We start from the raw sequence: 26,400 nt of genomic DNA on the forward strand, positions 1-26,400 counted from the left end.
TCACTAGTGTTTATTGATGATGTGACACAGGACAGAAGCAGCCGAATGAATTCTGAGGTATTCAGAGCCGCCATACTGTGTGCTCAGATCCAGCCAAATGCAGCCAAACTGATTGGTCGTCGTTTCATACTACAGATGGACAATGACCCAAAACATAAAGCCAAAGCAACCCAGGAGTCTATTAAAGCAAAGAAGTGGAATATTCCTGAATGGCCAAGTCAGCCACCTGATCTCAACCCAATTGAGCAGCATTTCACTTGTTAAAGACTAAACTTCCGACAGAAAGGCCCACAAACAAACAGCAACTGAAAACCACCGCAGTGAAGGCCTGGCAGAGCATCAAAAAGGAGGAAACACAGGGTCTGGTGATGTCCATGAGTTCAAGACTTCAGGCAGTCATTGCCAACAAAGGGTTTTCAACCAACTACTAAAAATGAACATTTTATTTAAAATTATTGAATCTGTCCAATTACTTTTGGTCCCTTTAAAAACAGGGTGGCACATGTTAAGGAGCTGAAACTCCTAAACCCTTCATCCAATTTTAATATGGATACCCTCAAATGAAAGCTGAAAGTCTGAACTTCAACTGCATCTGAATTTTGTTTAAAATTCATTGTGGTAATGTCTATAACCAAAATTAAAAAAATGTTGTCTCTGTCCAAATATATATGGTCCTAACTGTATATTACAAAGCTTCATGTCTTCACTTGCTCTGTTAATTCATTAAAATAATTAAAATATTGTTGATGAATTTTAATTTGGAGTTTAGGTTAAGGAGCAGGAATGGTAGCACTCCTGATATTAAGCCACCTTTGCGCTGTGAATCCTTTGCTCTACATAGATAGATAGTTAGACCGATAAAAAGGCAGACAGATGAAACACAGCAGCACTCTGTATGAGCCAAGATGTATGCGAACACTGAAAACATTCAATATAAGCTATGTGGCTACTCAATAAGATGTACTTACAAAAACCCATCAACCACGACAAGGTGACCTCCCTCCTACTGTACATGCCACTCTTGGTCTATAAGCCTAAAGTTAAATGGACAAACCTGCCTCTCCTGGGCTATGAGCCTGCAATTTAAATGGGCAAGTAGAACTAATCAGAATCACCTGCAGGTTAATGGGAGGAATGCAGAGTCAGGAGGCAGCCACAACCTCCAAAAGTGTTGCATATATCTTGGCTAATACAGAGTGCTGCTGTGTTTCCTTTTTATATATTGCAGCTTGCACCTATTCACACTTAGGAGGTGCTGGTCACGTTTTATTTAATATTTTACTAATGGAGGCGTGACTACCTCCAGCCTGACTCTGCACTCCTCCCATTTACCCTGTAGGTGATTTTAATCAGTTCTACTTGCACATTTAAATTATAGGCTCGTGGCCCGGGAGAGACATGTTTGTCTAATTAACTAACTGTAGGCTCATAGTCCAAGACTGGCATGTACGGTAGAGTAGGACCCATGAGAGAGGTCACCTTGCTGTGGTTGATGGGAACACGTGAATTGGCCAATTTATGCTCTAAGAACCTTCATTTTTTGCAAGTACATCTTGCTGAGTAGCAACATAGTTTAGATTTAATGCTTTCAGTGTTTGCATATATCTTGGCTCAGATAGAGTGCTGCTGTGTTTCCTTTTTATATATGATGCAGTCATCGCACCTTGGACTTAGTCACATTTAGGAGGTTACAAACAGATAGATACATAGATAATAGATAGATGATAGATAGAAGATAGATATACATAATAGCTAGACAGACAGATAATAGATAATAGATAGATAATAGAGATGATGGATAGATGATAGATAGATGATAGATAATAGATAGATAGATAGATAGATAATAGATAGAAAGATGATAGATAGATATGGGATAGATAGATAGATAGATAGATAGATAGATAGATAGATAGATAGATAGATAGATAGATACTTTACCGAAAAAGTCAAATGGGTTGGAGTGTTCTGGACATTCATATCCACAATCATCAAAAAACGAGATCATCTCTTGAGGTTTTCCACAGAAAATAAGTTCTCCACAACTCATAATAGCAATCCGATCAAAAATCTTGTAGAAGAAATTAAAAAATAGTCAATTTAGTACTAATAACATGTATGTAAATCAGGTTACACTTTCACAACATAATGATGTAAACCTTGTACGACTTCTGAAGTTTTAAGAGCCGTACCCTAAATTATTAGATGAATGCACAGCTGACTGCACGCTTGATAGGGGAACCATTTATAGAGCTATGATACCATGATATGCGAGAATTGCTATTAATGTATTTTTTATGTTCATTCTTTTAAGTTTTTTTTAGAAAAAGTTTCTGTTACAGCTTGCATAGAGAAAGTTCTAAAACTAAAGTCAAGTAAGGAAAATAGGAAAATGTGTTATCGGGGTGTTGCGCTGTGTTAATACTCACAGATGACTGTAGTAAATCCAGATAATTACTATCATTTATTTTTCTCAAACTAGAGTAAATACAAGCATAGACGAGTCCCAGCGCTATCCACCTGTCTGTGTAATGGAGAATCGGAGCCAGAAACATACAATTGTTGGCCACTTACTTTGAACAGTTCTGAGCGCGGCTGGTGAATGGAAATAATCACTATTCTGTCCTTACGCGCCAGCTGAGAAAGAAGTAAAACGATATGATTTGCCGTCATTGAATCCAAACCGGTAGTTGGTTCATCAAGTAAAATGATCTCTGTGGAAGACAGGAGAGGAACTGCGATAAGTAACGTCTTCACAAACATCTTCCTTTATGGGAGCACCGAAAAAAGAGCAACTCCAGCAAAAAAACATAAATAAAAAATGAACGAGTCCTTCAGTCCGCCTCTTCTCTGTTAGTCCCTACTGCCTTCTTGTATCTGGATGACCTTTAATATTACCGGTATTTATGTCCCTATGGTAATTTGCAGGATGTCCTTAGAGGAGAGTTTTAATCTTCTGTCTGTGGAGTGAGCAGCTGCACTGGCCGCCTACTGCCTGCTCCTGAAGACTGACAGCCCGGACTAGAGGCATTGGAGAAATGCAGGGGGACTAAAGGTTCCAGCAAATTGGCCTGCTTCAGAGTGGCGCTTACAGGCTCTAACATTGTACCTAAGTAACTGGCCACTCTCTGAGGACTGCGGGATGGCCGGTCTATAAACTACAGAATTAAAAAATCCCTCTGTTCTTAAGAATGGGAAGGATTTTTAATAATAGATAAATTGCAAAGTTGTTTATTTTTTTACATGCAATTTGCAGTTTTATCCATTTAAAAAATGAAGTCAACAGCTTTTGCTATGTAATGTAAAAGGAGCAAGAAGTGGAGCGCCCCCACACCGCCGCAGGGCCGAGGGGTACCCGGAGCCGGGCCTCTGGGTCTCAGTCCTGGGGTTGTCACGGTGGCTAGACCCGGTCCGTGGCCCTGTCTGTCAGTGGGGGACGTCCGGTACAATAAGTGGTGTTGTAACGGTGCAGTTGTGGGGTGCAGGTCGCGGGAAATAACGAGGACACCAGGTTGCAGTCTCTTTACCTCTTTACTGAAGATCTCTGAGTCCTCAGTCCAGAATACGGTTCACCAGGCTGCGCAAGTCCGGCCGGTCCAATGGCACTTCCAGAGTTCTCTTCACAGGAGGAAATCTGTGCCTTCCCCCTAGCGCTATGTGTTGTAGTCCTTCCCTGCTGTGCTTACGGAAAGTACCCCACAACTGTTGTGTCTGTTTCTGATGTTCCCTCACAACTCGATTAGATGATGTTCTGCTAATCCTCCGTCCCTCCCTGAGGTTCGGGTAGGAACGGCACCCGTTTGACGGGTAGGCCTGGAGTTCTTCCGGGACCCTAGAGACGCCCCTCTCCCGCAATTGCCTCCCAAGACTTCATAGGTGATTTGAGTTAGACAGCCCGCCTGAGACTGACTGCCCTGCCGCTGTTTGGAGTATTGCTTGAAGCTGAATGTTATTCTACTCCCTCGGCGTTCCGGCCACCGGTAGTGCGCCTCAGTAGGATGTTGCTTCGGTCTTACAGCACGACTCCTACTGGTATTTCTCCTTTTGCATGATCCCGTTTCTCACTCAGCACAATCTATCTCTCTTCTAATCCTTTCTTGGGTACCGCCGCTGCCCGGAGCAGGCACGGTCCCATTACGTTCGTTCTCGTTGCCGAGCCTCTGTCAGGATCCCACCCCTGACAGAGACCCTACTGTATCTTCCCCTACAACACCCTCTGCCACAAGGTGTTGCCTGGTTCCAACCCAGTCAGCTTTCTCATCTAACTTCCTGCCTGACCCCCAGTTTACCCACTATGGTGGGGAGTGGCCTAATGAATAGCACCCTTAGCTCCCCCCGGAGGCCCGGCTGTGAAATGTATTGGTGTCTGTGATACCTGATCAGATGAACTCCTTCAGTGCCATCGGACGCACCATAGCTCCCCATAGTGGCGGAGCCACAGTACTGCAACGACCAGGACTCTGGGGCGCTGCACTCCCCCCTGGTTAAACACAGTACTCCGGGACTGGGAAGAAAACAACAATACAAGTTTAGCAAAAAGACATACAATTTTGTTGAGTGCAAATAACAATATGTATACTTGAACAAGCTTCCCTTTATGGGAGGTGAGGACACTTGAACGTTACAAAACATGGTTAAACATTATAAATTACAGGCTATAAATAACTCCTGTTACCCAACCGGGTATTCTACTAAGTGCAAAAACTGCTGAACAATACTTTAACGTTGCCTTTAAGGACATACACTCTGTATCCACCAAAGGCCTTCCTATAATCACATTATAAGGTAAGTTAACTTTTCATTCTCCTTCTTTGAATCTGCAGGACCGCCTGTCCTATCGGCACCAGACCTACTGCCTCTCCTTTCTGTTACAGGACCGCCCCGTTCAGCCAGGGCCTACCGCCTTTTCAACTTCTATACACAGTACAGATCATAACATTACTTTCAGTTTTAGAAGCACTGAGCCATCTACGTATGGCTCCTAGGAGGACTCTCTACCTAACCCCTACGGGTTCACTTTCTGTCCTCTGTAACACATTATTAACTCTTTCTTTACAATAACCAACTTACTATGGAGGACTCAGGGTTTACCTTCTATCCCCACTTTCTATCAACATTATCAATCATTCCTTTTCTTCCGAGAAACATCATCATCATTTCTTCACAATTAACTGGTTGGATACATATAACTTTCTCATGTACACATTATCATTACTTTCTTTCATCAAACATTATTGCTACCCGTCTTAAAGCAATATCACCGTTTAAGTGCAACAATTGAACATCCCCTTTAAGAAGGGACCAAGTCTCTATGAGGTAGCATTTCTTCTCAAGCTACCAGTCCTTACTCAGCAAAGGTTCCAGTGTGGTATCTTCACAAAGAGTCTCTTTCTAAGTAAAACCAGTAGGAAGCGCCTTTAATAAGGTGCTAACTATTTACAATAAGTTTGTATCATGCACTGTTCATGATTGCGGCAGTTCTTGATAACAGGAAACAAAAAGTGGAAAAACAAACCAATCAATTGGGATCCCGGGTCAACAAAGGGATCCCTTTAAAAGTTAACCCTAGACGGGTTCAGCAGCAAAACAGGAACAAACAGTTAAAGGGAAGAACTATTTACATTATCATGGTTTCGAAGTTTATTCTTGCTCAGGTGGTCTTGGCCCCTGGCCCCCGACTACTGTGGCATGGATTCCAGCGGCAGGCCCCGCAGGGACCACCAGATCACCCGTTGTCTGAATTTGAAGACTGACCCTGCTGGCAAGTTCGGGAGCCGCTACAAAGCGTACAGTGGTGACAGTAACGAGATCGGGCAAACCTGGATCAACCATGGTCGGGGCCACAGGTGACACTCCTTCAGGCTCACATCGCTGAACATTCCGGGCACGCCACCCCTGTTCGTTCCAGTGACGGGTGTACGTCACCTGATCCCCCTCTCGCAATGGTTCGCCATCCCGATCACAGCAGGGAGTTTCCACGTCATAGCTGGCAACGAAGACGTCAGTCGATAGGCCCGGTTCCTGTATTGAGCCCCATCCTTTCTTTGGGTGGAAGGCCGACACCCTTCCTCGCTTTACCACGTCTTTCCTGCCATGCACAGACTTCTTGCGTTGCGTCTCCCGTTGTTCAACTTCATTTCGCTGTTTCCAGTGCTGGAGCACGCATTGATTGTACTGGTCCCAGGTAAGTATCGCGATGGTGAGACCATCCACCGGAACCCCATCTTGCTCAACCCAGGGGGTGTCCCACCGGAACATCACTCCATCCGGGCCCATCTCTATGGGCTCCCCCCACCTGGTTGGTAGTGGCGGCAACAACTTCCCGATCGCGCTGGGGCCGAGGACCACCCGCTCGATGGTGAACGAAGGATTACTGCTGCGGGGAGGATCGGTCGCGGGAGCGGGATCGAGCGTTGGGGCAGGGGTATCTGTCGTACCTGCGCCTGATGTGGTTCCACCGGTGTCGATCCGGTCCGCTGACAAGAACGCTGGAGTCGGCTGCCGCTCGGACTGCGGCTCCTCCAATACGGTCCCCGGACGCGGCTCCGCTCGCTGTGATTCTTCCTCCGCTGACTCCGAGGTCAGGATTGGTGGACTCGGCTCCGCTATCGGTTCCAGGGACTTCGGCTCCTCCGGCTGCAGGGAGCACGGGTCCGCCTCCGATAAGCGAGGGCAACCCGGGACTGCTCCTTCCCCGTTCCGGCACTCGCTGTTCTTCATCATGATCTGCTGATCGGTGGCAATGCATGCATCGGTGTCATGATCTCTGCAGGCAGAGATCATAGCAAGCCTATAGAGGGACAAGCTCTCGGAAGATGGAACTATACTGACCATGAACTAAGCCTGCCGCGCAACTAGAAATAGCCAGGTAGCATTTCCTATTTATCGCTAGATGCCCAGCTCTGGCCTAAGACCTAAATAGCTAGCAGAGGGAAATATAAGACCTGGATCACCTCTAGAGAAATATTCCAAAGAAGACAGTAGCCCCCCACATATAATGACGGTGAGTTCAGATGAAACAACAAACGCAGCAGGAAAATAGTCTTAGCAAATTTGAGGTCCGCTTACTAGATAGCAGAAGACAGATAGTATACTTTCATGGTCAGCAGAAAAAACACTAACAAAACACCATCCAGAGATTACCTTAAACTCTGGCATTAACTCATAACGCCAGAGTAGCAATCCCTGATCAACGAGAGCTTTCCAGACACAGTAACAAAACTTCAGCTGTGAACTGGAACAAATAGGCAAAACAAAACATGGACAAAAGTCCAACTTAACTAGTAGTTGTCTAGAAGCAGGAACAAGCACTGAGAGGCATCAGATAACATTGTTGACCGGCAAGAAACCACCAGAGAAATGAGCTTAAATAGCGACACCCACTACTGATGGAACCAGGTGAAACAGGAAAGAGGATGACAAGTCCAATTCCACAAGCGGCCACCGGGGGAGCCCAGAATCCAAATTCACAACAGTACCCCCCCCTCAAGGAGGGGGCACCGAACCCTCACCAGATCCACCAGGGCGACCAGGATGAGCCCTATGGAAGGCACGAACAAGATCAGAAGCATGAACATCAGATGCATTGACCCAAGAATTATCCTCCTGGCCGTAACCCTTCCAGTTGACCAGATACTGGAGTTTCCGTCTGGAAACACGAGAGTCCAAAATTTTCTCCACAACGTACTCCAACTCACCCTCAACCAACACCGGAGCAGGAGGCTCAACTGAAGGTACAACAGGTACCTCATACCTGCGCAATAACGACCGATGAAAAACGTTATGAATGGAAAAGGACGCAGGGAGGTCCAAACGGAAAGAAACAGGATTAAGGATCTCCAATATTCTATAAGGGCCGATAAACCGAGGTTTAAACTTAGGAGAAGAGACCCTCATAGGGACAAAACGAGAAGACAACCACACTAAATCTCCAACACAAAGCCGAGAACCAACACGACGATGACGGTTGGCAAAACGCTGAGTCTTCTCCTGGGACAACTTCAAATTGTCCATAACCTGCCCCCAGATGTGATGCAATCTCTCCACCACCGCATCCACTCCAGGACAATCCGAGGACTCCACCTGACCGGAGGAAAATCGAGGGTGAAACCCCGAATTACAGAAAAACGGGGACACCAAGGTGGAAGAACTGGCCCGATTATTGAGGGCGAACTCTGCCAATGGCAAAAAAGCAACCCAATCATCCTGGTCAGCAGAGACAAAACACCTCAGATATGTCTCAAGGGTCTGATTAGTCCGCTCGGTCTGGCCATTAGTCTGAGGGTGAAAAGCAGACGAAAAAGACAAATCTATGCCCATCCTAGCACAGAATGCCCGCCAAAATCTAGACACAAATTGGGTACCTCTGTCAGAAACAATATTCTCAGGAATACCGTGCAATCGGACAACATTCTGAAAAAACAGAGGAACCAACTCAGACGAAGAAGGCAACTTGGGCAGAGGAACCAAATGGACCATTTTAGAGAAACGGTCACAGACCACCCAGATGACAGACATCTTCTGGGAAACAGGCAGATCTGAAATAAAATCCATCGAGATGTGTGTCCAAGGCCTCTTAGGAATAGGCAAGGGCAACAGCAGTCCGCTAGCCCGAGAACTACAAGACTTGGCCCGAGCACAAACGTCACATGACTGCACAAAGACTCGCACATCTCGTGACAGGGAAGGCCACCAGAAGGATCTTGCCACCAAATCCCTGGTACCAAAAATTCCGGGATGACCTGCCAATGCAGAAGAATGTACCTCAGAGATGACTCTGCTGGTCCAATCATCCGGAACAAACAGTCTATCAGGCGGACAACGATCCGGTCTATCCGCCTGAAACTCCTGCAAGGACCGCCGCAGATCAGGAGAAACGGCCGACAAAATTACTCCCTCCCTAAGGATACCTGTGGGTTCAGAATTACCAGGAGAGTCCGGGTCAAAACTCCTAGAAAGGGCATCTGCCTTAACATTCTTAGAACCCGGTAGGTATGACACCACAAAATTAAAGCGAGAAAAAAATAAAGACCAGCGCGCCTGTCTAGGATTCAGGCGTCTGGCAGTCTCAAGATAAATCAAATTTTTGTGGTCAGTCAATACCACCACCTGATGCCTAGCCCCCTCGAGCCAATGGCGCCACTCCTCAAACGCCCACTTCATGGCCAAAAGCTCCCGATTCCCAACATCATAATTCCGCTCTGCGGGCGAAAATTTGCGAGAAAAGAAGGCACAAGGCCTAATGACGGAGCAGTCGGAACCTTTCTGCGACAACACTGCCCCAGCTCCGATCTCCGAAGCGTCAACCTCAACCTGAAAAGGCAGATTCACATCAGGCTGACGCAACACAGGGGCAGAGGCAAAACGGCGCTTAAGCTCCTGAAAGGCCTCTACAGCATGAGGGGACCAATTAGCAACATCAGCGCCTTGTCTGGTCAAATCAGTCAGTGGTTTAACGACATCCGAAAAACCAGCAATAAATCGGCGGTAAAAGTTGGCAAAGCCCAAAAATCTCTGAAGACCCTTAAGAGAGGAGGGCTGAGTCCAGTCACAAATAGCTTGCACCTTGACGGGATCCATCTCAATGGAAGAGGGAGAAAAAATATACCCCAAAAAGGAAATTTTCTGGACCCCAAAAACGCACTTAGACCCCTTCACACATAAAGAATTAGACCGCAGAACCTGAAAAACTCTCCTGACCTGCTGGACATGAGAGTCCCAGTCATCAGAAAAAATCAGAATATCATCCAGATATATTATCATAAATTTATCCAGAAAATCGCGGAAAATATCATGCATAAAAGACTGGAAAACTGAAGGGGCATTAGAAAGACCAAAAGGCATGACCAAATACTCAAAGTGGCCCTCGGGCGTATTAAATGCGGTCTTCCACTCATCCCCCTGCCTGATCCGCACCAAATTATACGCCCCACGAAGATCAATTTTAGAGAACCACTTAGCACCCTCTATACGAGCAAACAAATCAGTAAGCAATGGCAATGGGTATTGATACTTAACAGTGATCTTATTCAGAAGCCGATAATCAATACATGGTCTCAAAGAGCCGTCTTTTTTTGAGACAAAGAAAAACCCAGCTCCCAAGGGAGAAGAAGATGGACGAATATGTCCCTTTTCCAAAGACTCCTTTATATATTCCCGCATAGCAGCATGTTCCGGCACAGACAAATTAAACAAACGACCCTTTGGATATTTACAACCCGGTATCAAATCTATGGCACAATCGCACTCACGGTGCGGAGGTAACGACCCAAGCTTGGGTTCGTCAAAGACGTCTTGATAATCAGAGAGGAACTCAGGGACTTCAGAGGGAATGGACGACGAAATAGAAACCAAAGGTACATCCCCATGAATACCCTTACATCCCCAGCTCAACACAGACATTGCTCTCCAGTCCAAGACTGGGTTGTGAGACTGCAACCATGGCAATCCCAGTACCAAATCGTCATGTAAATTATACAGCACCAGGAAACGAATAATCTCCTGGTGATCCGGATTGATACGCATGGTTACTTGTGTCCAGTATTGTGGTTTATTATTAGCCAATGGGGTGGAGTCAATCCCCTTCAGAGGAATAAGAGTCTCCAAAGGCTCTAAATCAAAACCACAACGATTGGCAAAGGACCAATCCATAAGACTCAGAGCGGCGCCAGAGTCAACATAGGCGTCCGTGGCAATGGATGACAAAGAGCAAATCAGGGTTACAGACAAAATAAACTTAGACTGAATGGTGCCAATGGAAACAGACTTATCAAGCTTCTTTGTACGCCTAGAGCATGCTGATATAACATGAGTAGAATCCCCACAATAGAAACACAATCCATTCTTCCGTCTAAAATTCTGTCGCTCGCTCCTGGACAGAATTCTATCACACTGCATACTTTCTGGCGTCTTTTCCATAGACACCGCCAGATGGTGCACCGGTTTGCGCTCCCGCAGACGCCTATCAATCTGAATAGCCATTGTCATGGACTCATTCAGACCTGCAGGCAAAGGGAACCCCACCATAACATCCTTAACGGCATCAGAGAGACCTTCTCTGAAAGTTGCCGCCAAGGCGCACTCATTCCACTGAGTAAGCACAGACCATTTACGGAATTTTTGGCAGAAAACTTCAGCTTCGTCTTGCCCCTGAGATAGTGCCATCAAAGTTTTTTCTGCCTGAAGTTCCAAATGAGGTTCCTCATAAAGCAAGCCCAAGGCCAGAAAAAACGCATCCACATCGCGTAACGCAGGATCCCCTGCTGGCAATGAGAAGGCCCAATCTTGAGGGTCACCCCTGAGCAAGGAAATCACAATCCTAACCTGCAGAGCAGGGTCTCCAGCTGAACGAGACTTCAGGGACAAATAAAGCTTACAATTATTTCGGAAATTCTGGAAGCTAGCTCTATTCCCTGTGAAGAACTCCGGCAAAGGAATTCTCGGCTCAGATACCGGAGCATGTACCACAAAATCTTGTAAATTTTGTACTTTCGTGATGAGATTATTCAAACCCGCAGTTACACTCTGGAGATCCATTATTGTCAGGTGCACACAGAGCATACAGAGATTAGGAGGAGAGAGAGAAAAAAGACTGCAGCAAGGCAGACTGGAGGAAGAAAAAAAAAAAAAAAAATTCCAGCAGACTTCTTATAACTCTCCTTTCTCAACCTGGGTCTTTAACACTTTATTGGCCGGTCAAACTGTCATGATCTCTGCAGGCAGAGATCATAGCAAGCCTATAGAGGGACAAGCTCTCGGAAGATGGAACTATACTGACCATGAACTAAGCCTGCCGCGCAACTAGAAATAGCCAGGTAGCATTTCCTATTTATCGCTAGATGCCCAGCTCTGGCCTAAGACCTAAATAGCTAGCAGAGGGAAATATAAGACCTGGCTCACCTCTAGAGAAATATTCCAAAGAAGACAGTAGCCCCCCACATATAATGACGGTGAGTTCAGATGAAACAACAAACGCAGCAGGAAAATAGTCTTAGCAAATTTGAGGTCCGCTTACTAGATAGCAGAAGACAGATAGTATACTTTCATGGTCAGCAGAAAAAACACTAACAAAACACCATCCAGAGATTACCTTAAACTCTGGCATTAACTCATAACGCCAGAGTAGCAATCCCTGATCAACGAGAGCTTTCCAGACACAGTAACAAAACTTCAGCTGTGAACTGGAACAAATAGGCAAAACAAAACATGGACAAAAGTCCAACTTAACTAGTAGTTGTCTAGAAGCAGGAACAAGCACTGAGAGGCATCAGATAACATTGTTGACCGGCAAGAAACCACCAGAGAAATGAGCTTAAATAGCGACACCCACTACTGATGGAACCAGGTGAAACAGGAAAGAGGATGACAAGTCCAATTCCACAAGCGGCCACCGGGGGAGCCCAGAATCCAAATTCACAACACATCGGACTCCGCCATTTCTCCAGGGCCGAGCTTCTCCATCTCCTGCTTCCCGCCGTTGCGAATCAGGGGGTCATCCTCTGCTTGAGGGCAGGTCCTCACCTTGCAGCCAGAAGCGCAGGGGGCGGTAGCCATTTCTCGCGCCACTCTGGTGGTCTCCTCCCATGGCACGCCCTCCTTCTTCTCCGGCGTAGCAATGGCGGCGGCTTTTGGCGGGAACTTCTCTCAGCAAAGAGCAACACACAGTCTCTCAACAAAGCACAATAAATCACAGTTCCAAGGCACACATGACCTGATTCTTCAGGCTTAAGTAGATCCTGTTCGTGACGCCATGTTTTGGAGCGCCCCCACACCGCCGCAGGGCCGAGGGGTACCCGGAGCCGGGCCTCTGGGTCTCAGTCCTGGGGTTGTCACGGTGGCTAGACCCGGTCCGTGGCCCTGTCTGTCAGTGGGGGACGTCCGGTAAAATAAGTGGTGTTGTAACGGTGCAGTTGTGGGGTGCAGGTCGCGGTAAATAACGAGGACACCAGGTTGCAGTCTCTTTACCTCTTTACTGAAGATCTCTGAGTCCTCAGTCCAGAATACGGTTCACCAGGCTGCGCAAGTCCGGCCGGTCCAATGGCACTTCCAGAGTTCTCTTCACAGGAGGAAATCTGTGCCTTCCCCCTAGCGCTATGTGTTGTAGTCCTTCCCTGCTGTGCTTACGGAAAGTACCCCACAACTGTTGTGTCTGTTTCTGATGTTCCCTCACAACTCGATTAGATGATGTTCTGCTAATCCTCCGTCCCTCCCTGAGGTTCGGGTAGGAACGGCACCCGTTTGACGGGTAGGCCTGGAGTTCTTCCGGGACCCTAGAGACGCCCCTCTCCCGCAATTGCCTCCCAAGACTTCATAGGTGATTTGAGTTAGACAGCCCGTCTGAGACTGACTGCCCTGCCGCTGTTTGGAGTATTGCTTGAAGCTGAATGTTATTCTACTCCCTCGGCGTTCCGGCCACCGGTAGTGCGCCTCAGTAGGATGTTGCTTCGGTCTTACAGCACGACTCCTACTGGTATTTCTCCTTTTGCATGATCCCGTTTCTCACTCAGCACAATCTATCTCTCTTCTAATCCTTTCTTGGGTACCGCCGCTGCCCGGAGCAGGCACGGTCCCGTTACGTTCGTTCTCGTTGCCAAGCCTCTGTCAGGATCCCACCCCTGACAGAGACCCTACTGTATCTTCCCCTACAACACCCTCTGCCACAAGGTGTTGCCTGGTTCCAACCCAGTCAGCTTTCTCATCTAACTTCCTGCCTGACCCCCAGTTTACCCACTATGGTGGGGAGTGGCCTAATGAATAGCACCCTTAGCTCCCCCCGGAGGCCCGGCTGTGAAATGTATTGGTGTCTGTGATACCTGATCAGATGAACTCCTTCAGTGCCATCGGACGCACCATAGCTCCCCATAGTGGCGGAGCCACAGTACTGCAACGACCAGGACTCTGGGGCGCTACAGAAGTAGGGGCAGAGACCCTGACTCCGGGGCCATTAGGGTGATACTGTATACGGTCAGAGTCCGAGTCACTGAGACGTGGTTTGTGTCACTATTCCACCACTCACTGTGTCCTGGACGCAATGAGTGACAGCTCATCCGCCCTATAGAATGAGGGTCAGTCTTGTGAGTGTCCGTTCTGTCATCCAAACTGGGACAGATACACGCTGAGCTGTCTTTATTGTGAGTGACAGTTCAGTCATCTAATCTGGGGCAGGGGCATAATGAGCTGTCAGTATTGTGAGCGACAGTCCAGCCAAGGAAGAGGCGTGCTGGTTGTCTTCCAGGTGTCTGCTGTTTTGGGTGATTACCTAGCTATTTAGCTGGCTGTAAGTGTCTGATTATTGCCAGTTGTAGCTTTAGCTTGGTGGTGTGTGTATGTGCCTTGTTTTCCACTGATCTGTTTCTGATCTTTTGCTGCCCAACCTTGGACCTTGTCTTTGACTATCCTTTTGCCTAGCCCCGTTGTCTCGATCCGCTACCCTCTTGGAATTGTGACCTCGGACTGTGACCTGACTATGCCTTTGTCTTACCCCTCTGTTTAGGAGGAGCTCTCTTGGTATCTGACCCCAGACCTCTTGGCTACCCTGTTTCACGGCTTATCTATGAGTAGGGACTCGGCATCATGTTTGGGACTCAGCGTCACAGTTTGAAGAAATGCCCTTTCGCTTTGATTGATCGCTCCAGCCAGGTGATGTCAGCGCCGACATCTTTGAAATCCAACGCAGACCCTTTTCGTGATCCGGGCTCAGAACGCCTCTGTCATGTGCTGTGAGCTCGGCCAGGCTGATGTGTGTACACCTTGGCTCACTGCGCATGGCAGAGCCAATAATGCCATATTGTTTAGATTTTGTTACATACAAATAAACACGTTACTCACTTGGGTCCTGAATTAATTGGCCTGCAATAGAAACCCTTCGTCTTTCACCGCTGGATATGCCATTAAAAACACGGCCTCCTATGACCGTATCGGCAACATGAGTCAGACTCAGCTCAGCCATGACGGAGTCTACCTGAAAGGTGCAATCATGAGAAGTTAGAATTTATCTGTGGAAGAGAATTGTCATGTTATTGTTGAAAGAATCAAAATCTGATCAGCACCGCCAGACAGAATGAAGCGAATGTGAACAGGGGCAAGCTGCCGAGACTTCATTATATACAAACCATTGAATACAGCAGTGCTCTGTATACGCTAAGATATACACAGACATTGAATGTGGGCTGGGCATTTTAAATGGCTCCACTACTATACAGACTATACTTATTAAACTGAGGTACTGAGTACACAAATTGGCCAGTTACCAAGTGTGCCCAGCAGCCACATCAAGGCGAACTTTCTTTGATGGGACCCTAACATTTTTTTTTTATCAGACATGCCTCTCATCAAGCTTAAAAACATACAAATGTAACGGGCAGAACTAATTAAAACAGCCTTAGGCCAACTTCCTACTATGAGTTTTTGGTAAGTTTTTTATGCTGTATTTTTTTTTTTACAATTGCTACAAAACATAATGTTTTTTTTAAACTGCTGTGGTTTTCCTGGTATTATTAAAATCACTACAAATAATTGCTAGGAAAAAAAAATGCAAAAATTGTCATTTAAATACACTTTTTGCTAATCCATACATACAAAATTTTACAAGATACAAACTTACAATATGGACAAAAGTATCGGGATGCCTCCATTTTTCACTTACAGGATCTTTTATAACCTCTCATTCTACACCCATAGACATTAATATGGAGTCGGCCCCTCTGTAGATATAACAGCTTTCGCTCTTTTGGGAAGAATTTCTACAAGATTTTGGAAGTGTCTGAAATTTTTTGCCCGTTAATCCAACAGAACATTTGTGAGGTCAGACGACACTGATGTTGGGGGAGAGGCCGGGCTCACAATCTCCATTCTAGTTCATCGCAAAAGTGTTGGATGGGACTGTGTGCAGGCGGTCATGTTCTTCCACAAACTCCCCCAACCATGTCTTTATGGACTTTGTGCACTGGACACAGTCATAGGGAACAGAAATAGGGCCTCCCCAAACTGTTCCCACAACTCCTGAAAACAGTCCAATGGCATTATCCCTCCTCCACCAAGCTGTACAGGTGGCACAATGTAGTCAGGCAGGTAACGTCTCGCATTCACCAAACCGAGACTCGTCCGTCAGATGCCAGGTAGCATAATCTGTAACTCCACAGAACACGTTTCCACTGCTCCAGAGTCCAGTGGTGGCAGCTTTACACCACTCTATCCAACACCTGGTATTGTGCTTGGTGATGTAAGGCTGCATGCAGCAACTTGGCCATGAAGGTCCCTGGGGGTGGGGCAGTGTTAGTGCTTATGTTATACCAGAGGAGGTCTGGACTCTGCAGTTATGGAATCAGCAGGGCTTTGGCGACTTTTCTGCCCTCTGCTCCTCAGCACTCGGCCCCCGGCTCTGTAATGTATCGGGGTCTCCACTTCGTGCCTGATTTGTTGTGGTTCCTTCTAGTTCTCAATAATATCACGGGTGATGGAGGAAGATTTCGGAGGGTAGAAATGTCATGACCTGACTTGTTACACCAGTGGCTCCTATTACAGGACCGCGCTGGTATCAGAAAGCTCTTTACGACATTTGAAGAACTTTTGTGCCCCTCTTATTTATGCCCTCATTAACTACTTCCTCTGCCAATTGTATGTTTTAATTCCTCAAAATTCCACATTCATGTAGAAGACGTACCCACATGATTCCTTACAAACGCTTACAGATAGAGTAGTCCATTTACCTACGTAAAACTATCCCTTCTGTCCTAGATTTTTTTTTCTACAAGCCATACACCATCTGTCATTCCTTGCAGTAACCTTTGGCATATGAAGGTAGATAGTGGCAGAGCGGATGTTTATGGTAGAAAACTTTCCATAGGTTTATCTCAGTCATATATCGGTATCATGTGCGGTGTTTAAATGGATTAGGCAAAGAAAGGGTTGGGCAGATTGAATTCAACATGTCTGATCCTTTTATTTCCACCAGAAAAAAAGGCTTTCTCTTTTCTCCACACTTAAATCAGATGAAAAAGCGAAGGGTTCATGAGTTTGGAGGAGACGGGACGGGAGATAACTGCTGGCTGAATGCGTTATACCACACACACCCCAATCTCAGAAAAATAAACAATTTCCAAACTAATTCAGGTATCCATGACTGTGTATGGTATTGAAGGGTTTGAGGTCACTAATCCTTATGGCCTAGGAGAGTGGAGGGGTTGAATGCACCATCCTTGGTGGTATAAGGTAGTATGAGTGCGTTAATGCTTGCTATACTGGTGGTCTAGAGAAGTGGAAAAGACAATGCCTGTGTCGCTAGTGGTATAAAATAGTGAATCGAGTTAATGCCTGTGTTCATGATGGTCTAAAGTAGTGAACATAGTTAATCCCTGTGTCCCTGGTGATCTAGAGTACTGAAGAGAGGTAATGTCTGTATCCGGGGTGTTTTAGAGTAGTGAAGAGAGTTATTGCCTGTGTTCCTGGTGGTCTAGAGTAGTGAACAGAGTTAATGCCTGTGACCCTGGTGGTCTAAGGTAGTGATGAGATTTATTGTTTTTTTCCCTGGTGGTCTAGAATAGTGAATAGAACTAATGCCTATGTCCTTAATGGTCTAGAGTAGTGAAGAGAGTTCATGTCTGTGTCCCTGATGGTCCAGAGTAGTGAATATAGTTAATGCCTGTGTCCCTGGTGGTCTAGAATAGTAACGAGGAAATCAAAAAATAAAAAAATGATAAAAATATAGTAATAATAATAAGAAAGAAATATTTATGTATCTCAATAGAATTAAAATAAACAGAGCAAAAGCATAATAGAGTATAAAATGCTTTTATTGAATTTTATTTGGCAAAAAAATGTAATATATACACTCTTATATATTTTTTATACATATATTTTTAAAGTATATATTTTTTATTGATCTCCAAGTACAGGCACACTTCATTAGTGCCATTGTTTTGCCAAATAAAATTCAATAAAGGCATTTTATACTCTATTATGCTTTTGCTCTGTTTATTTTAATTCTTTTGAGATACATAAATATTTCTTTCTTATTATTATTACTATATTTTTATAATATTTTTTTTGTTTTTTGATTTCCATGTTTAGGGTTCTTTGTTGTTTTTTCAGCTCTCCGAATGGTCTGCCATTCATTGTTTGTAGCGGTCACTCTTTTCCTTTATTTTGAATTTTTATATTCTTATTATATTTGGTATTTCTATTGTATTTAGTAAGGAATTGGACTGCTACATTTTCTTTGGTTTACAATAGTGAATAAATGTAATACCCGTGTCCCTGATGATTTAGAGTAGTGAACAGAGTTAATACCTTTGTCCCTGGTCGTCTACAATAGTGAAGAGAGGTAATCCCTGCGTCACTAGTGGTCTAGAATAGTGAACAGAGTTAATGCCTGTATCCCTGGTGGTCTAGAGTAATGAAGAGAGTTAATACCTGTGTCCCTGGTGGTCTAGAGTAATGAAGAGAGTTAATACCTGTGTCCCTGGTGGTCTAGAGTAATGAAGAGAGTTAATACCTGTGTCCCTGGTGGTCTAGAGTAATGAAGAGAGTTAATACCTGTGTCCCTGGTGGTCTAGAGTAATGAAGAGAGTTAATACCTGTGTCCCTGGTGGTCTAGAGTAATGAAGAGAGTTAATACCTGTGTCCCTGGTGGTCTAGAGTAATGAAGAGAGTTAATACCTGTGTCCCTGGTGGTCTAGAGTAATGAAGAGAGTTAATACCTGTGTCCCTGGTGGTCTAGAGTAATGAAGAGAGTTAATACCTGTGTCCCTGGTGGTCTAGAGTAATGAAGAGAGTTAATACCCGTGTCCCTGGTGGTCTAGAGTAATGAAGAGAGTTAATACCCGTGTCCCTGGTGGTCTAGAGTAATGAAGAGAGTTAATACCCGTGTCCCTGGTGGTCTAGAGTAATGATGAGAGTTAATACCCGTGTCCCTGGTGGTCTAGAGTAATGAAGAGAGTTAATACCCGTGTCCCTGGTGGTCTAGAGTAATGAAGAGAGTTAATACCCGTGTCCCTGGTGGTCTAGAGTAATGATGAGAGTTAATACCCGTGTCCCTGGTGGTCTAGAGTAATGAAGAGAGTTAATACCTGTGTCCCTGGTGGTCTAGAGTAATGAAGAGAGTTAATACCTGTGTCCCTGGTGGTCTAGAGTAATGAAGAGAGTTAATACCTGTGTCCCTGGTGGTCTAGAGTAATGAAGAGAGTTAATACCTGTGTCCCTGGTGGTCTAGAGTAATGAAGAGAGTTAATACCTGTGTCCCTGGTGGTCTAGAGTAATGAAGAGAGTTAATACCTGTGTCCCTGGTGGTCTAGAATATTGAACAAATTTAACACCGGTGTCCCTTGTGCTCTAGGGTACTGAAGAGATTTAATATTTGTGTCCCTGGTGGTCTAGAATAGTCAGTAGAACTAATACTTGTGTCCTTAATGGACTGGAGTGGTAGACAAAGTTATTGTCTGTGTTGCTGGTGGTGTACAGTACCAGTGACTTTAATACCTGTGTTTCCAGTAGTGTAGAGTGACCGAGATTCTCGTGTCTTTTTCCCTGGTGGTCTAGAGTAGCAGAAGTTCTAATGACTATGTCTCTGGCAGGAAATGTTTAAAAAAAAAACAAAAAAACACTTCTGACCAATCAAACCCAATGTTCTGGCATAGGTACAAACAGGGATGAGCAAGTCCTACCTAGTTCCACCCAGTCATACCCCAAAATCCTCCTGGAAAACAGGACTTTTTGGACTGGGGCAGACCTGGATTTTCTGGGATTGTATCTGAAGAAATCTGATACTGTTCAGTTATTCCCTTGAGATTTATTTACCCGGAATGACGACATGTCTCCCATGACTGGTGGCAAGTTATTGGGCTTGGAAAGTAAAACAAAAAAATATAGAGTTGTTCACCAGAGCTCGGCACTGGAGCTTCGAGGGACTGAACTGGTAAGTATGGCCTTCTCTTTTAGGGATCGGTCACACCTCCGATGTTCGTGTAGGAGCGCTATCCATGGTTTTCATATATAGCACTCGCACCTGGGATAGTCTATGGGACATTTCACACGTCCGTGACCAAAAGGTCCACGGAAAATTACCGAGACACGTCCAGTTTTGATCAAAATCGGCAAAGGGTCTGTGAAAAAATCAGAACGACTTACGCGGACTGTCACATGGCAGAAGGCGGAGAAACTTTTCTTTTTTATTTCTCCACTTAAAAATAAGGACCAAACTCTTTTCAAAGTCTGATCAGAATAATCGGTCAGTTTTTCTCGCACGTGGAAAAATCGGACGTGTGAATGAAGTCTTCTGGAATCTTTATTCTCCTAGTACTGCTTACATCGGTCAGAATTTTGGATAAAAGGGTCTGGAATGAGGCAATCGGCGCTGTATCATTCTCCGAACACCTTGGGAAACACACGAGATAATAACCTTATTCCTGATGGCTTCCTTGGAGTGTTTCTGCAGCGACAGCATGGCCGTGTAGGTCAGCGTTTCTCGCACGGTCAGGTAGGGAAGTAAACTGTCGTGCTGCACGGTGCAAACAAGAGAAAAGACTGAAACAGAGAAACGTTTGTGCCATACAGCAGATATACACCTCAATGTACGCAGCTCCAAACTATACGATGGAGGAAATTCATTGGAAACATCAAGATTTCTATATATAGAAATGATTATATTATATATTTTTCATACATGTTGTATCCATGTATTATATGTAATTTCTAAAGTCTGCAACATTCTTCACTCCAAAAAGTGCTAAGTGTGTAACCAAACACTATGTACAATAACAAATTGTATTGTGGTACCGTGTTAACCAAACACTAAAAACTATATTATAACTATAACTATATTATAATAACTATTATAACTATATTATAATTATAACATTACTGTAGGTGAATAATCAACTAATGACTACAATATAGGATCCCTCTAGAATTATTACAATGTTTGATAATAAATATACAATGAATGATACAACATAATTACAAGAGTCTAAATCTAAAAGTTGAAATCAGACGTCCTAATTTATAGTCTATTGTGTAATACCTGTATAATCTATGGGAAGTTGTCATCGAGGCTTTTGCACTAGTTTTATAGCATTAAAAAGCCAAATTTTGTCTCACCGATTTTAGGCACTTTCAAATGGCGGAAGGCCAAAAAAAGTCACAATTCTTACTCCAGTAAGGGGTGTAGTGTAAAAATTGATAAAACGTTTCTAGAGGAGATTTATTAACCTTTTAAAGTATAATACCTGTAAGACATAGGAGAAACAGTCCTGGAATTGTTCCTTCTTCAACTGAGACCCATTCACATGCACCTCACCAACCAACGTTCCTTTATGTCCTATTCTTCCAGAAATGGCATCCAGAAGAGTTGTTTTTCCAGATCCTTAAAGTAAAATGTGGTAAGATTACTGTAAAGGCTCGTTCACACTGCCGTATATCCTCTCATGTCTCGATTAAGCAAACTGTCAGTGTGATCCGAGTGTCGTCTGAGTGTGAACTGATTCAGAGAGAATCACAGCACAACTGTGGAGAAGATGGAGAACTCAATTTCTCCATCTTCTCCATTGTCCCTGTGCGGGTATATCGGACTGCAGTCAGATAAAATCCAAATGCAGTCCAATGTTTCACACACACCCCCCCCCATAGACTTGTATGGGTGACCGTGATCTGAATGACTGATGCAGTCACAGCATGCCGAATCGGCATGAGAAAACAATTGCAGATCTGCACTGCCGCACAGTATATCATTGGGCCAAGTGCTGTCACATAGGACTCGGCCGTGGTATACACCAGTGTTAGCGAACTCTTATACTATATTACAGCACCACACTGTCTGTGGGTTGTACCTGGTATTGCAGCGTGCCCTCATAGAACCTACTATGATCACAAGTTAATGATCTGGCCCAACTTTTGAACTTCCCAAGAGCTGACTATGTATAGTAGATAGTAGACCCAGAGGTAGGTGATATCTCCACATTAGTTAATAAATGCTAAATTTTAAACAGATAGAACCTATTCACTCTCCTATGTTTTATATGTTTTATCAAATGCTTTTAATCCTTATAAAAATACTTATTTTTTTAAGCTCTACATGTTTTTTTTTTACTCCTCCTAGAAATGTATTATCAATTTGACAAGAAGCAGTTTAACATTCTCCTCATAGGGCACATCCTTTCACGCTCTGACATTGTCCAATCAGTGCTGAGATGTCTAAGGAAACGCCGCTTTAATAAGGAGAATTGTGACACCATCTTGTCATTTTATTGATACATTACCAGCAGGAATAGCAGAGGAACCACACAATGTATGCGTATTTACTAAGGAAAGGTCACAGATCCTCTTTAAGTTACAAATTATTAATCCTAAATCAACCACTGCAACTTTATAACTTGAAAACATACAAAGTTGAGACAACCTGGAAACAGATCATTGGTTCTAAAAGTCCTCACACTTCCATCACATTTTATTTTTGGAGATGAAAAAAAGTGTCAAATTCATATATATCCTGACCTGGCCTGACCTTCATCCCTTTTATCTGGATGAAAATGGTTGAAAAGGTGGCTCCTTGATCCCACATGTATAAGTTCACGATCTGCACCATCTTAAAGGGTTTGTCCAAGACTTTAACATTGTTGGCCTATCCTTAGGACAGAACATCAATATTTGATCAGTGAGGGTGCGATGACACCCGGCACCCGCACTGATCAGCTGTTCTAGGGTTGGCGTCAGTCGGATCTGCTCAATGACGGAGTTGCCCAGCACAGCTCCGTTGATGGAATAGTGACCACAGTCGTGTACGGCAATTTGCCCCATATTGATTTGTATAGGAGTCACATGTACAGTACCTGGCTGTGGCCACTATGTGCAGCTCCATAAAACAAAAGAAAAAATGGAAACCAGAGCAAATATAAAAATATTAAATAATTTTTATTACAAAAATAGATACATCATAAGTCATAAATGTATATATAGACAAGCGATTTAAAACAGAAAATGACACCAAAGTGCCACGTCTATGCAGGAAAATAATATGGAGTCTATCTGTAAGCTTGAACTGAATCAGTCAAGGCTGATAGTAACAGTAGTGATAAATACAGAAAGTATATACATTCAAAGTAGATGTAAATATTCATTATGGTCTCAGAGTAAATATAAATATTCAGTATAGTCTTAGTGACATGATTATAAATATAAATACAATTACACCCCAATGATATAGAATATAAGGAAAATCACTAGAAAGGCTCTAGGTAAAAAATCACTTTTCAAAGGGAATCAATATTCCAATATCATATCAATAAAGTGCATAGTGCCATAATGCCATAAGGGGTAAGGATTAACCTGCCCACAGACAAGTAATAGATAATAATGTAGGCACAAGGGAAATGAAGGGGGAAGAAAACCTCACCGAAAGCCAAAAACTGAAAGTATCAAAAGGGCAAAAAAATGCAAGCAAAAAACACAGTTGTATATACAGATAGACAAACCTGCAGAGGACGTGGAAGAAGGAGAACCCCAACGCGCGTTTCACTTAATGCTTCTTTGGGGGGCCGAGCAGTTCTGTCAGTCTCCGTCACCGGAAACAGCTGATCGGCTGAGAGTCCGGGTGTCGCACCCCCCTGATCCGACATTGATGACCTATCCTATGGATAGCCATCAATGTTAAAGTCCCGGACAACCTCTTTAAGCTTGATCTATCACTTGACAGGAATATCTAACTTTGTTCCTTGGTGAAATGCCACTGTTCTCCTGAATCCGGTGTTGTTTTTCTTTTTTTTTCCTGTGTCTCTCTATTCCTGAGATATTGTCCCATCTTCCTTGTATGCAAATTTGATCACATTAGCCAAGTAGGTGTGGTCCTCAACTCTTCTCTGTGAGAGTCTTAAAAAACACTCCCCTTTGACTAACCTGGCTAGATTTACAAACAAAAAAGAGGGGCCCATATCTCTGGAGTGGAGAGGTACAGGTACAGAAGAACAATGCCAGGTTCAGGAGAAACTTATATTTAAATTTTTTATTTTTTATTATTGTTTGCTTTTAATAAGAGTATGGAGAATCATGTACCAAACAAAGTGTATTCTACTCACCAGAGTTTCCTAAAATTGCCATGATTTGACCACTTTCCACGTAAAAGGAAACATCTCTTAAAATTTGCCTTGTCCATTTGTTGTAATATGATTGAACATCCCACCATGGTCCGACACGCTCACTGAAAAGGAAAAAACACAGAATTACTAGTACAATATAAACTTTATATACTTTTGCTGAAATAATCAGTACGCCTGAGCACCATTTCACAAATTACATGTTCAATGTAATGGGAATCTGTCCGGATGATCTTACTACTGAAACTAGTGGTAAGACTTTTTTAGGTGCATAACCTGTGGCCCAGGGGCCATATGTGACCCGCAATGCCATTCTATGTGGCTTCCAACCATATGGATAGAAAAATGTGTAACACCCCAGGGTCCTGGTTGTTACAGTGGCATTGCTTTCCTCACGGGGAGAGTGATGTCACACTTGGAAGCGAGCAGGGATCTTCTTTATCAGGTAAAAACAAGCATACAACATGTTCACACTCCAGGCCAGAAGGGGGAGCTCTGATCCAGCTTGTGGGTGGCTCCCCTATATAAATATTCTGGTCTGGAGGGAAAGTCAGTGAGTCAGAGAGTTGGTTCCTGTCAGAGAGACAGAGGGGAAGGAATGCCAGAGAGGAGCTTGTCAAGGAACATCAGCTTAGGCAGAGCTGGTAAGAGAGGAGTGCAGCTGAGCAGACGTGGGAGTCTGCAGCTCCTGGCAGACAGTGAAGAGAGATAAAGGACTGAGGGGCCGTGCAGCCACGAGAAAGAGCTGCAGCTCCTGGACAGAGATAATACAGAAAGACGAACAGATTTGTAGTGAGCGTGCAGGAGAGCGAAGCACAGGCAAGTGACAACTGGGGAGAACAGCTGCAATTGGGCTACCTCCCTGCAAAGCACATATACCAGTAGCCGGAAGACCGAGATTGTGAGGGACTCCAAGACTTACAGCAGAAACCGGCAGGACACCTGGACTACACGTAACCTGTCCGCCCTAATACCCAGAAGACACAGTGGCGCATAGAGACCTGGATCGTGACAGAGGCCCTATAAAAAGGCTCCAGCCACCTGTCATACGGGTTAGTGTCCCACCTTTATGGAGAACAGAGAGAACTGTGAGGACCTTAACAGAAGCCACAGGCAGTAAGGGACTACACCACCGCGCTTGTAGGAAGGCTTTTAACTCCACCTGGTAAAGGGGACTCTGAACTCGCTTAACAAGCCGGCTGCACCCTGCCTGTACCTGTGATCTGGTGCCCTGGACTGCGGTTGCCTGAAGCCTTCAGTAAACCAGGTAAAGAGACTGCACACCTGTGTCCTCGGTTCTTTATTGCACCATTCACTATCCTCATCTCATCACTGGGAGCCCTGGGGACCTACTTCACCTGTGGGAAGTTATACCATCTTAGCTGCCATAACATCACCCCAGTGGACCCCTTTAAGCAGCGTCGGTCCCCTCTGACCGAATACCACAGCTGGCGTCATGAACACAAACTTTTATTCAAAATCCCTTTTAAAGACATTCCCTTTTACTTGGGTGCCCAGGGCAACGGACCAAGTCACCGCCACCGTGACATCCCCTGTAAGTACGAGTACCCCACGGCCCTGGCGGGCGACTCAAATGCTTCTCTGACAGGTTAAAGGGGTTGTCCAGGACTGTATTCATTTTTAACTATGGGCCTAAGAACTAACAGGCAGGTAGATGCTAACTACTTGCCTGTTGTGCCCGGCGCAGAACTCTGTTGGCACAGAGCGGTCGCAGACTGCTCCTGCCAGCAATTCTGTTGCTTCAGCTGACGTCATAGGTCAGCAGCTTCTCTTCTGCTATGCTCTTTTCACAGCACGTGACTGCTGATGTCATACTGATTAATAGCCAGCTCCCCACTACCTAACTGCGGGGAGCCGGCTGTCAATCATATTGATGTCGGCAGTCACGCGCTGTCAACAGAAAAGAACTGCTCTGCATGAACGGTATGTTCACAATGAGCTTTTTTTATGTCGATTTAGGCCACATTTGCACATTCATCATTTGGTCAGTATTTTATATCAGTATTTGTAAGCCAAAACCAGGAGTGGGTGAAAAATACAGAAATGGTGACGTGTTTCTATTATACTTTCCCTCTGATTGTTCCACTCCTGGTTTTGGCTTAGGGTACATTCACACTAGCGTTTTTTGCAATACGTCGCAATGCGTCGTTTTGGCGAAAAAACGCATCCTGCAAAAGTGCTTGCAGGATGCGTTTTTTCACCATTGACTAACATTAGCGACGCATTTGCGACGCATTGCCACACGTCGCAACCGTCGTGCGACGGTTGCGCCGTGTTGTGGCTGACCGTCGGCTGCAAAAAA

General features: G+C 44.7%; 1 protein-coding gene across 2 annotated transcripts in view; it reads right to left on the minus strand.

Moving 5' to 3' along the window:
- The window catches only part of ABCG5 (ATP binding cassette subfamily G member 5), a 43,540-nt gene that overhangs the window by 9,361 nt on the left and 7,779 nt on the right, over nt 1-26,400 (minus strand). The window contains exons 2-7 of one of the 2 annotated variants that reach the window (XM_077282388.1): nt 24,060-24,181; nt 21,219-21,355; nt 20,393-20,491; nt 14,827-14,959; nt 2,575-2,714; nt 1,942-2,071 (exon numbers count right to left, since the gene is read on the minus strand). In XM_077282388.1, the coding sequence (XP_077138503.1) occupies nt 1,942-2,071; nt 2,575-2,714; nt 14,827-14,959; nt 20,393-20,491; nt 21,219-21,355; nt 24,060-24,181 (761 nt within the window). The remainder of the gene's footprint in view (nt 1-1,941; nt 2,072-2,574; nt 2,715-14,826; nt 14,960-20,392; nt 20,492-21,218; nt 21,356-24,059; nt 24,182-26,400) is intronic. The other variant, XM_077282389.1, reaches the window with a different exon arrangement.

This window comes from Ranitomeya variabilis, chromosome 2 (genome assembly GCF_051348905.1).
Source record: "Ranitomeya variabilis isolate aRanVar5 chromosome 2, aRanVar5.hap1, whole genome shotgun sequence".
Classification (NCBI taxonomy): Eukaryota; Metazoa; Chordata; class Amphibia; order Anura; family Dendrobatidae; genus Ranitomeya; species Ranitomeya variabilis.